Raw genomic sequence first — 13189 nt, 5'->3', positions numbered from 1 at the left:
ATTTAAAACATCTACATCGATAATTTGTCTAGATAAGTTAAGCTGAAATTCTTATATTTTTGGTTGTTTTTTTGTGTGTGTTTTTTCCCCTAAGGTAGTTTGTCTGTTGTCTAGTAATCGGAAAGACAAGTATGATGCTATAAAAAAATACTTGTGTACAGACTGTCCCACGCCAAGCCAGTGTGTGATTGCACGAACCTTAGGCAAGCAGCAAACTGTCATGGCGATTGCCACAAAAATTGCCCTTCAGATGAATTGCAAGATGGGAGGAGAACTTTGGAGGGTTGATATGCCCGTAAGTTTGATTTTGTGGTACTCTTCTTGCTTTTGATGCATTTAATGTGTCTAGGTTTGACAAAAGTTACATAGAGATTAAATTTTTATGACAGTTCTAAGCTATAACAGTATGGTAATTTGTTATATTAATTTGAAGCACAAATCTTAAGTAAGTCATAAATGACTGAGGTAAAACTTCTCTATTGCATTGACAATTTAGCTAAGCATATAATAGGCAATTTTAATTATTCCTATGAAACTAGAAATGGCTAAAAATTAAAGGAGAGAACTAAATTGGCACTTAAAATTAATTACTAATACTTGAAGTAGCATGCATTTTAGGAAAATGCATCTTCTTGATTTTAATTAAAATATCTTTTGTTTTTTATATCATTTCCCAATATAGTCCTCTGTCTCCATCATATCTTTTATAGCCAAGATTGGTCATTATTAATTTTTTATCATTTGATTTTGCATCTCCATGAATTAAATTGTTATAAATTATGTGAATGAATTTGTTTTTTTAAAGAAATATAAAGATAACATGTGACTAAATTTGTTTTGCTTTTAAAGCTAAAGCTAGCAATGATCATTGGTATTGATTGTTACCATGACACTACAGCTGGGCGAAGATCAATTGCAGGATTTGTTGCTAGTATCAATGAAGGAATGACACGGTAAGTAAGGTTTGATGTAGAGTAGCTTGAGTGAATTTGCATAAATAAAAGCCACATCTGTGACAGAAATGCAGAGAGATCAGAGAAAGGGAGGAGACTGTCAAGAATTCAAGGAAGAAGGGAGGAGGAGTTGTTGGGTAGTTCTTTACTGTGGTTAATGTCTTTCTGATCCTGTGGCTATTTAGTTTTTCTTGGACACTCTCAGTGGAAGCCAAAGCCCAGTGAATTCTCCCATAATGAGGTAATGACCTAAAGGAACTAGAGAGATAGCTATTGGAAATGTCATTAGTCTATGGAATGATACAAAAGGCTAGGTCTAGGTAAAATGTAACTTTTTCTTTTGGAAAGGGCTTAAGAAACCTTATCATTCTTAACTAATTGCATGATGGCCAAATTTTATTCTTTGAAATTGGATTTCATTGTTATTTTTTGTTTTTATGTCACCTACCTTTCCTACTGTGCATCTGTCTCATCTTTTCACCCTTTCACAAGAGCTATCACTTATAAAAAAAAAATGACAAAAGAAAAAAGCTTCTACAAAACTAACAAACATATCAGAGTCTTACATGTAAAGTCCCACACCTGTGGTGTACCCTCCTAATGCAAAGGAGCAGGGTGAGTGAGGTGTCTCATTTTTTTTGAGGCTAAACTTAATCATTTATAATTTCGCAGCATTAAATTTCAGTCGTTACTGTTCTTTGCATTTATATTGTTGTAATCATTAGGTGTTTTGTTTTCCTAATTCTGCTTACTTTCACATAGTGCCAGTTCTTGTATCTTTTATTGACCATTTTTTACAACACAATCATATTCATGTAACATAGTCTGTTTAGCTCTTTCCCTATTGATGGGGATTACTTTTTTTCCACTTCTGGAATTTCTAGGTCAAAATATTTGAATTATTTTAGTTACTTAGCATGTTTATAAATTCCTTTCTATAATGGTTATGCCAATTCACAGTTCAACTTAAAATGCATTAATATGCCTGTCTCTTCATAACCACTCCAACATGAACTTTCCCTATCTTTTGCCATCTTTACCAATTTCCTGATTGTGAAGTAATAACCTCAAAGTTGTTTTGATCTGCTTTAATTTGCAGTTCTTCTTTTGAGAACTATTTGTTCATATCCTTAGACAGCTCATTTGTAAGATTTAATAATAGAATATCAATGACTTTTGAGGCCATTTCTCTATCTGATATTTAATAGACATTTCAAATAACTGATATTAGATGGACTAAAAAAATTTTTTTTTGGTAAAGCCTTCCCTTTGATTAAAAATGCCTGCTTCCCTTATCATTGGATGACATATTTCAAGTGAAGGTGACAACTTGGTAAAGAAAGTTATATTTGGAATTGGAGGATGTATGTTCAGATCTTGACTTCTGACAGTACATAACCTTGGGCAAATCTACCTAAATCCCATGTTCTTAATCTGGAAATCAAGGGCATTGAAATAGATGATTATTATAGTTTTGAATCTATGTTTCTTCAACCTAAAGACAGTGTTCCAGAATTTATTTATAAATTTTGTTTTTTGAAATTTTCATGTGTTTTTTTCCTGCAGAATAAACTTCTTTGCTCAAGATTTGTTAGGCACTTAAACATTGTTTTACATTTGTTGTTTAATCTATTAAGTCAGGGATTATGTCTAAATATCTACATGGCTCTGTACACATTAGGTTCTTAAAAAATGATTGGTAATGAATTTTTCTGTATGAAAATGAACTGAATTAGATCTAATTCTGTATTTAATTATGTGCATAATGAGAAGTATATACCAATTACTTTGTCAAGTTTAGAGATAAAGACTAAAACTGACTTGTGAGGTAGGGAAAACTTCATGAAAGAGGTGATATTTGAATCTTAAGAGGATTTTCCCAGGTAGAGATGAAGCAAAAAAAAATTTTTTTAAGCACCAGTATAAACAAAGACATGTTATTTAGACAGTGTGAGATGTACATAGGATGGGATAAATAATATTCCAAATTGAGATATAGTTCATATGGAATGACATGGTAAGGAATTGTAACACTTTTATGTAGGGAACCATGTAAAAAATTTTGAGGAGAGTAGTGTGCTTAGAAGATCAATTTGACCAGTAGTGTGATGGATCCAGGGATATGAAGAAACCGTGTGGTGATAGAATCCTTAATCAGATGGTAGCAGGAGGACTGTAGAATGAATAATTTTGAGCGATTGGGATTCAGAAGTTGTGAAATGTTCGTTAGATCTCCAGGATGGCCCACAACCACCAATTCAGCTACCCGAAAGGCAGCTAAACTATATGCTCTGTTTAAAGCAACATTTACCAACTACTTTAGTGTTGTGTTAAAAAAAAAAAAACCCTTATTTGGGTCAGAGTGGGGCAGAATAACTTTGTCAATTACCTTAGGAGGAAATCAAGTATTAGAGAGATTTTTTTTTGTTTTGTTTTGTTTTTTTAAACCCTTGTACTTTGGTGTATTGTCTCATAGGTGGAAGATTGGTAAGGGTGGGCAATGGGGGTCAAGTGACTTGCCCAGGGTCACACAGCTGGGAAGTGTCTGAGGCCGGCTTTGAACCTAGGACCTCCTGTCTCTAGGTCTGACTCTCACTCCACTGAGCTACCCAGCTGCCCCTTAGAGAGATTTTGCAAGAAGAAAGTGCATACAGAATATTAATTACTCCTAATAATATTATGTACAGTCTTTACTTAGGGTTTTCACTCATCTGCAACACAAAACATTAATGAAAAATATTGTTCGTGGTTTCTTAGGAGCTAAGGTATCTAGATCCTTGCCAGACCTCACCTCCTTTGACTAATACATTTTAATATCTAGTATGTACTTCCTCTTTCTGACAAGACTCAGTTCAGATGTACCGCCTCTTAAACCATAACTTTCCAAATTCTCTCTGCTCCTTTGTCCCCCAAAACCAGGTGTTAAAACTCTCTCCTGAAATTACTTGGATTTACCCATCTGGGCACATGGTGTTTCTCCAGTAGAATCTAAGCTGGAGGGCAAAGATTTTCATTTTTGTTTCCCTAGTGCATAGCATGGTTCCTTTCAGATGTTAAGCTTTGAATAAGCTTGTTTGTTAACTTGCATAATTAATGCCTGAAGTTGGTACTTACAAGTAAGGTACCGTAAGCACATTACTGCCCAATCTAGGATTCTTGTCAGTGACCTGTAAGATAGATGTCCACAGGGATCTATCCAGCAGGCAGAGCTCTTCTTTTAGATTCCGTGACATCATACAGATGCCTCTAGAGTTTGTCCACTGACTATTTACGTGACTGGCCCATCTTTTCTACCAGCAATATATTTCTCTTGGCATCTGTACACCACATGGCCTACATTGCCCTCATTTATAAGGTTTTTCTTCTCGTTCATATCCAGTGGTGATGTGATTCATGACACTAGCACTTTGGGCAGTCCTTTTTGTGAGTGAGATTAACATATATGGCCTTTTAAGACCATTAGCAGAAACATGTGACTCTGTTCTGTAGAAGAGCTTGAGGTCATTAAAAGAACTGAATATATTTATTAAGGGCATATGGGTCCAGCACACTGTCCACTGGCAATGGTTTCCCAATATTATATCCATAAAGGGATGTCCCCATGATATAAAGAGATTTCAACTATAATTTGCCAAAATTTTATATCTGGAAAAGGTCTGGGTAAAAGCTTTCGTAGTTCAGCAATGATAAACTTAGGTAGATATTACAGTAGAAATGTAATATATGCTATTTTGGCTCTAAACTTTTTTATGTGCAATTTTCAGACATTAATCATTTTTATTTTTCTCTGAAAAGCTGGTTTTCACGTTGTGTCTTTCAAGATAGAGGGCAAGAGCTAGTAGATGGGCTCAAGGTCTGCTTGCAAGGTAAGGATCTGATCAGCATCTCAGTTTAGCTCTTTAAACTTAAGGAAGCTTTATTAAAATGACATCATTGAAAACTACTGAGCCAAAATTTATCAGAAATGGAAACTACTTTTCAGGCTTTGGGTCTTTTTAAAGCTGTATTGATTTTCTTTCAGCTGCATTGAGGGCCTGGAATAGCTACAATGAATATATGCCAAGTCGAATTGTTGTATATCGGGATGGTGTAGGTGATGGCCAGCTGAAAACCTTGGTTAACTATGAAGTGCCACAATTTTTAGACTGCCTAAAATCTGTTGGTAAAGGTTACAAGTAAGCATGTGCTATAAAGTGACTATCTTACTTTCACAATCTTCTAAAACTAGTGGAACTATAGATAAAAAGGGAGATATGTTAAGTGTGGTTTACACTGCATTAAATAGAACGTGAGTTGATGGTAGGAAATATGGGAATAAATATTTCCCTTTCTCATTTTATTTTCTCCCATTTAAATGAGAAAACAAAGCAGAGTATGATTGATAGAATAAAAATTAGGTCCTCTCAAGGAACAACAACTGAACTCTTGCTTTTGCCTCATGTATCTCATGCACGAGTATTTAGGAAACTTGTTTTGGTTTAAGCTCCTGCCTTTAGGGAAAGTCTTTTATATCTGCTCTTCTGTCTTAGGAATTCTACCTATTTTTCCCCTCTGAATTTATTATCTATACCACTGATAAGCTACCAACGAGGTACTTCTAACTAAATTTTTATGAATATGAATTATGTTAATATTTTTTCTTTTTGTCCCTTTTGACTCATCATCCCTAAATAGTGAGTTTTCCTGAGTGCAGGGTCTAAGCCTCACACTTTTCTGTAGTGTCTAGACAATATCCCATGCATAATAAAAATTTGTATATGGCTCCTCAGGGCACCTTGGTTGAAAATCTCAGAATAAGTTTGTGCAAAGATTGTCTTCCTCCCTAAGCAAAACTGACAACTTTTATTTTGCATTTCTATAGCCTTTTTTAGAAGGAAGTGGGGAAATTGCTTGCAAGAATCAGATTTAGACATTACCTTTATTTTATTCAATTAAAGAGTTGATCTAACAGTTTAAAAATACACTGCAGCTGTAAGACTATAAGGGACTTGATAATATTTTCCTCTCTAAAATGAGATACGGCAATTTTGTTTTTCCACATTAGGAGACAAATTTTAAGTCATGACTGACTAAAAGCATTGTCACATCCCTATATTGGCTGCTGTTCTTCCTGAGCAGGATGTATATGTGTGTGGTGCATGTGCCTGCCCCCAGCCAGATATGGCAGCATTGATAAATCAGGCCTTTTGGTAAAAACCTTTTGCTTTTTTCAACTCTTATACCATTTCTAATTCTCCAATTCTCATCTCCAATTTTAATGCATTGTCCAGATTCTTTAGTAGTTTGAAGAGTAAATTCTTGGAAAAGTAGAAAGGCAAGTAGGTTGTATCTGGTAAACCCTTTTCTCTGATCATATAGATACTATTTTACCTGTCCCATAACTGCTTGGGAAACTTGGAAGGTAAAGAAGGTGTGCTGATGTCAGCAATACCTCCTGCCTTATTTCGCTGATTCTTTCTTTTGACCTAGTTAGCTCACCTAAGCAACTAAGCTAGCTCCTTTGGCTATAAGTCCCACAGGAAGGGAGAGTATCCTAACCCCAGAAAATAGATACCTGTCAGTGTTATACTAGCATGCCTGTCAAAGCAGAAGAAAATGGTACTGCGGATCACAAAGTAACTAGGTCCTAAAGTTAAGTGAAAGTTAAATTAATTAAATTAAGTCCCTACCAGCTTTAAAGTCTTAATCATTAGCCAATCCTACATGGTTTCTAAAGTATTTAATATGATTGTGCCTGGGAAGGAAGCAGCATTTTTAGCAGAAAAGCACACTGATTTTATTTTTTAACTGTCTTTCAAGAAAATTCCTTATTCAGTTTTACAGAAAATCTGCATGCAATACTATTAAATCAGGGCCTTGTTCAGGTTTCTGACTACAATAGTGGTTCTGAAAGTTGTCCTTAACAACTATATGTAGAGGTTTGGTTGGAGGACAGTTGCAGAAAATTGTGCCATACAAAACTTTAAATAACATAAGGAGTGCAGAATTTATCCCGTAGGATGGTAGGGAGCCAGTATAGGACATGAATCTGAGGCCTGCCATGCTCTTTCATGAATATTAAGGAAGGGAAAGGCTTTTTATGAAAATACATTGACATTGTTGTTCTATTATTACTTTTTAGAAACAAATATACATGTCTTCGAATTGTAAAAAGCTTAAAAATTACATTCCCCCCTCAACACACAAACCTAATAAGCCTGTACATTTGAACACATACTGGGATTAGACTGTTTGTTTTTGCCAAAAAGCCTTGAATAAGCTTTCAAGTCTGAAATACTTTTCTTTTAAAAGATTTAAAATCTCAATTGATGCAGTATCTATTGATTGGCCTTAATACCTTTAGGGAGGGAAGACCTTCTGCAAGATTCTGTCTATTCCACCCTACTATCCAAAAATTCCTTCCTGCTTCTACAACTTCATTTTGTTTCTGGTAGAATTAAGGGCCTTATTTCCCATAACATCAGGCAGGTAATACGCACCATGTAACTTGGAACAAATACAGCATATTTAATTTCATGTTCCTTTTTTTAAAAAATGATAATGTAAGAATGTTTCAGTTCTCCTTGAAAACTTTCAAGAGGTTACTTAATGATAAATGTCACTACATTTTATTAATATTTAAGCCCAAGATTAACAGTAATTGTGGTGAAGAAAAGAGTGAATGCCAGATTTTTTGCACAGTCTGGAGGAAGACTTCAAAATCCTCTTCCTGGGACAGTTATTGATGTAGAAGTTACCAGACCAGAATGGTAAGTTATAATGAAAGATGATAACTACACTGGAAATCTAATAAAGTAGAAAGAATCCCTGGAACCTAATTTTGGCTGTTAAATCTTCTTAACATTATTCTTTTACTTATTTTTTATAAACTCACTATATATGTAGATTAACAAGTTCACTCTGATTCTTGACATATATCCTTTCAGATTCCAAGTTCATCTTCATGCCTAATTTGTCCTGTTAAACTCAACATAGACCCAATTGTACATTTCTTTATATCTTTCCTTTGCCCCAGTTAACTAATTTTCTAACCCAAATTCTTAACCCTGTGACACTCCACTTATTCAATGGTCAGATTTCTGGTTGCTTCAGCCATCTGAAGTATAGCTGGAGATTGAGAACAAAACCATTTTGGGGGTAGGGAAACCTCTAGGCAATAAAAGCCTAACATATATCCTTTTAGCCAGGGCTATCCACCTAAACAATTGTTTACTAAATATGAAGCAGATTAGAAATAGCCGCTGACAAAAGAGGAAGAAGACAGCTGCCTTTTCTGATATAAGGAGTAGAGCAATCTGTGGTCATCGAGTGTACAAATAAAACTTATTCAGCAAACATACTAAGTGCCTACTTTGTACTAAGTCTTGTGCTAGGCTAGTCAGCGAGAGTACAAAGAATGAAAATTAAAAGTCTTTGTCCCTTCTATTCAGTTGGGAGGAGATTGCATGTTCTGAGATAAGACCCTTCCCACCTTCTATACAATATAACAAACATTCTAATATTCTCCTGTAAGATAGGCTCTAACTGACCCTGAACACTATTGGATAGAAGCAGTTAGACAATTAAGGGCTCTTGACCAAACCTGGTCTAACATAGACATCAGTCTTACAGCTACAATATGGTTGATGGGAAATTAACAACTACAGCTTGCTAAAATAATTTATGCTCATATTGACCCAGTTATTAAAGGTTAAATTATATTTAATGTATTTAGGGATGGGAAGTGCAGATGCAATTCAGAAAGGTATAGTAGAATTAAATGAATTTTCCAGATAACTAAAGCTTAGGTTTTTAAGCATTAAAACTTAAGATGATATGTGTTCTATTTCTTTATAGTCAATAATTATCCATGGCAATGGTATATAGTCCAAAGTGAAAAATTACTTTTTTGACTTGGTTGGTAACATTTTAACTTCTAGTTTGTCTCTCAGACAAGATGTTAATTTTCAGGAGGGTGGTTCAAAATGGCTTTGGGTGACAAGGTGAAATTTGAAAATACTGTAAGGTAATTCATTTCTTCGTGTAGGTATCTACACTTTTAATTTTTCACAAGTTGCATTTATGCTTCTGTTCTTAAAACTGACAGACATTACAGAAAGCATCATTATCATGTTCTAACAGTTAACAGAAATTTCTTTAGTACAGTACTTGAAATGACATTAAAATATAGTGTCTTGGTCCCGAAGCCCCATAACCAAGAGGGTAAAATAAAATATTTTATTTCATTGACTTTAAGCATCTCCGTTTTGTCAGTTTTTTTCTTGAAAGATTTGTTCATTTAACAAACTTATTTACTTGAAATGCTTTTTGCATGTTAGAAAAGGTCAAATCAGTTAACACTTTGCAAAACGTTATACAAATGCTAGATGATTATTATGAATTGCTTTTGCCTAAGTGATACTTCTCTTTCAGTTCTTAAAATTTAGCACTACATCTATGGGTCTTATAATTGCAGGTATGACTTTTTTATTGTGAGCCAGGCTGTGAGAAGTGGTAGTGTTTCTCCTACACATTATAATGTAATCTATGACAACAGTGGCCTGAAACCAGACCATATACAACGATTAACTTACAAACTCTGCCATGTGTATTATAACTGGCCAGTAAGTATTTTCAATATGGACATTTTTTAAAAATCAGTGATTATTGTTTTAAAATTTTCAGTCTATATTAGCTTGTATTCATTTAACACTGGCAGCATTTATAGCCTCATCAGTAAACTTTATTTCAAATAACGTTTTTTCCCTCTCTCCTCCCCTAAAGGGTGTCATTCGAGTTCCAGCTCCTTGCCAGTATGCTCACAAACTGGCTTTCCTTGTTGGCCAAAGTATTCACAAAGAACCTAATCTGTCACTGTCAAATCGTCTTTATTACCTCTGAACTGTAGAAGAACACAGAAAGTAGTCTGAAAGACTAGCTTCATAGATTTTTTTTTCCTCTTTTGCAAATGGCGCTTTCGGAAGTCTTCCTAGATGCAGCATTTTCCCCCCTTAACAATTGTAATATGGAAAGGGAGTTAAGAAATGTGAGTTCTATTGCCAACACTGCTATTGACTCATTGTGTGACTACGCAAGTGACTCATTTTACTGATGGGGAAACTGAAGGAAGATCATTTATCTTGCTTTTTACCTCTCACAAGGATGTTGTAGTGGTTTCGTGATAAAATGTAGATACAGCACTTGAAGCACCAAAGAAAAGAAGGCTATTTGGGAAAATGGGCATTACTCATGTTGGATTATTTCTGGAAACAAGTGTGACATAATTGTAAATTACATAGTTTTTTAAAAATTGATATTAGGAATGCCGATATTGTGGGACAGTTTTATTTTGGTTTTATAACCTCTTTTATTTTAAAGATATGATTTGCCATTTAAAGATAAAAGCTATAACAAGATGGAGAGAAGCTAGGAAGAGCAAACTGACATTTTAAAGTTGGAAGCTTCTAGTGACAGAAACAGTTTGGTGCCTTTCCACCAAGGAAATAAATCAAGGGCTAATATTGGCATAATTCATGGTTTTTTCCCATCATCCTAAGTGTTGTTGAAGATTTTGAAATGTGACATTCTGTTAGCTATATTATGTTCTGACACAATATTGTAAGCAGAAGAGAACGTTATAAATCTATTTAGTTGAATTCAAACTTGTTTTAAAATTGAAAAGTTACATGCATTACTTATTTTCTCTGGGTTTACATTGAAATATTCTGCTCAATAGTTTAGAGAATTTTCCATGTCCTAATTTTCCCTTACTACTTAGCCTTAGGGATGGGCTGTATAAGAAAAAGCTAAGGAGAGCATCTATCCAAAAGAGATACATTCAAGTCATGTTTGTGTGTGTGTGTGTGTGTGTATGTGTGTGTGTGTGTATCCATCTGAAGAAAAGTTAGAGGGAAGGAAAAGACAGCAATTATAATTTTATGTCATCAGAGTGAAGTGAGATGTGTTGTTTTTCTTAAGTTGGTGATTTGACTTAGACCAAAATTTATAAAACTATCTTCTTGAAGGGAGCAGACAAAAGAACAGTTAGTGGCTACTCAATATTTTAAAAATTAGTGCATACTGAAAATCAACAACTGTTCTCTTAAAACATCTGCAAATGCAATATTTCAGCATTGTCATTCAACATGGACAGCAACATAAAGGTAGCAACAGACTGTAAATTTAAAGTGATGTAGTTTGTTTTAAAGTATATATGTTACTATTATATTTGCATCTTGTTGTGTTATTTATACTTTCTGAACCTGTTGGAAAGTTTTATTTTAAAATTCTCAAAGCCAATCTCAGTCAGCAACACTTTTTTTGGGCTGCTTGCTCTTGTCTAATTTCCTTCCCTTAAGTATTTTGGAAATGAAAAGGCAGTAGTAGTTTGTAAAAATCTAGAAGGAAAATTGATGGCCCAAAGCCCCAGGTGTAAAAGATGCTCAAATTTGTCACAATTTTGGAAGAGTACATTTGTGAGAGAAACTTAACTTGCATTAATTGTCAAGGGATGGAATAAGTTCTGTCAGCTTGTAAGCTCCAACAGAGCAGGAACTGTGTCTTAATTACTTTTGTTTCTCCCCAGCACCTGCACAGTACTTTGAACATAGTAGGCGCTTAATAAATGGTTGTTGAATGAATTTTGTCTGTTTAACTTTATCCATTTATACAAATGAGCTAAATTTTCACTTGGGCAATTACAAACCTCTATTCCTTTTAAATAAAGACCACCTACGCTTCTTAAAGTGGGTAAAAACTTGGTTTGTGGAAAGGTTATTTTTTTTAAAAGTTGGTTTAAGTATATACTTGTCTATGCAACTGAGTTTTCCCAATATATACTAAAATAGTTGCCTGGACAAAACTATATAGAGCAAGTGAAATTGCTCTCACTGGCCAAAACCCTGGTTTTACATGTCATTGTTTTGTTTGGGCACAGACAAATATTTGTGGCAGGCCTCCCTGGGCCAGCTATTCAATCTACCACTTCGGGAATTTTGTGTTCCTTTGTGTGCAAGGTTTATATACATTTCACCGGGTTCACATTGCAGCCAGCTCCAGGAAAGCTCGTCATTAAAAAATATTGCAATAACAGACAGGAGCTGACATTAGCCCTTTCAAAGAGCTTTGCATATGTTATCTTGTGACCCAGGGGAGGTTCTCTTCCCCATTTCACAGATGGGGAAACTGAGGCTGTCAGCCAAAAGTCGTGCCTATGTCAGAGGCAGGAATCAAAGCCACGTCTTCCTGACTCAAGTTCACAATACCCATGATGGCACCAGATGCTGCTCTTGTGTATGTGTTGTCCTTAAGTACAGTCTTTGTGAAGATCAGACCCAGTTCCTTGGAATCAATACGTGAGGCATCTGTGACTATAACGGGGCATTTCCTACTCCAGTGATGGGCAAACTTTTAAAGAGGGGCCAAAGGAAAGGAAATGCTCATCTGTAGGTCTTTCTAAGGCAGCTCTTCCCAAGTTTCATGGTATTGTATTCGTCAGATTAGGAAGAATGTCGTGCTAGGGGGATGGAACATTTCGGGGGGGCTCCTCTGCCCGCAGGCCACAGTTTGCCCATCGCTGCCCTGCACTAATGCGCACAGCAACCCCCTTGATCATGCCTTGGAGAACTGTGAAGCCAGCATAGGTGTTGGTAGGACCACTTGCTTAATTAAGGCGATTTCCTCGTCGAACGTGGGGATGACCACAGAGTCTACATGTTGGTGGGCAGCTTTGAGGACTGACGATGCACACTGGCACTTTGTTGGTTGTCCGCTGATCTCGAGTGCAGGGACGCCTATTTTAGCCATTCCACTTCCTGCCGCTTTGCTTCCCAGGAGGCGTGGCAGGGACAAGCACCCCTTTATTGGAATGGGGCATCCGAGGACTAGGCAAGAATTTAACTAGGGGATAGGCCAGTCACACCCAACTCATGACCCCATTTGGGATTTTCTTTGCCATTTCCTCCAGATCATTTTACAGATGAGGAACTGAGGCAAAACAAGGTCAAGTGACTTGCCCAGGGTCACACAGTAAGTTTGAGGTCAGGGTTGAATTGGGGGTGATAAGTCTTGTAGACCCATATCCCAGGCAGTGTGCCATCTAGTTGTCAGCAGATGTTTACAGAGCAACTGATGGACCATGATAAGAAAAAGCCGAAAGCCACCCTAGTGCTAGAATGAAGCGAGTATCCTGTACTGATGCCTTGTACATACAGGGGCTGTTTAGTAAAGGTGAAATAATATTTATATACACCTGCTGA

The 13189-nt window shown here is 35.8% G+C and overlaps 1 protein-coding gene across 1 annotated transcript in view; it reads left to right on the top strand.

Annotated features, from left to right (window-relative positions):
* The window catches only part of LOC123232316 (piwi-like protein 1), a 32981-nt gene extending 23148 nt beyond the window's left edge, over window positions 1-9833 (top strand). Inside the window, exons 14-20 of the mRNA XM_044658729.1 lie at window positions 95-295; window positions 850-953; window positions 4749-4819; window positions 4975-5128; window positions 7577-7702; window positions 9409-9556; window positions 9717-9833. Coding sequence (XP_044514664.1) covers window positions 95-295; window positions 850-953; window positions 4749-4819; window positions 4975-5128; window positions 7577-7702; window positions 9409-9556; window positions 9717-9833 — 921 coding nt within the window. The remainder of the gene's footprint in view (window positions 1-94; window positions 296-849; window positions 954-4748; window positions 4820-4974; window positions 5129-7576; window positions 7703-9408; window positions 9557-9716) is intronic.
* Window positions 9834-13189: the final 3356 nt, after the last annotated feature.

Source organism: Gracilinanus agilis, chromosome 1 (genome assembly GCF_016433145.1).
Source record: "Gracilinanus agilis isolate LMUSP501 chromosome 1, AgileGrace, whole genome shotgun sequence".
In the NCBI taxonomy this organism is placed as follows: Eukaryota; Metazoa; Chordata; class Mammalia; order Didelphimorphia; family Didelphidae; genus Gracilinanus; species Gracilinanus agilis.
The sequence above is the reverse complement of the archived record's forward strand: the minus strand, read 5'-3'. Positions and strand labels throughout refer to the sequence as shown.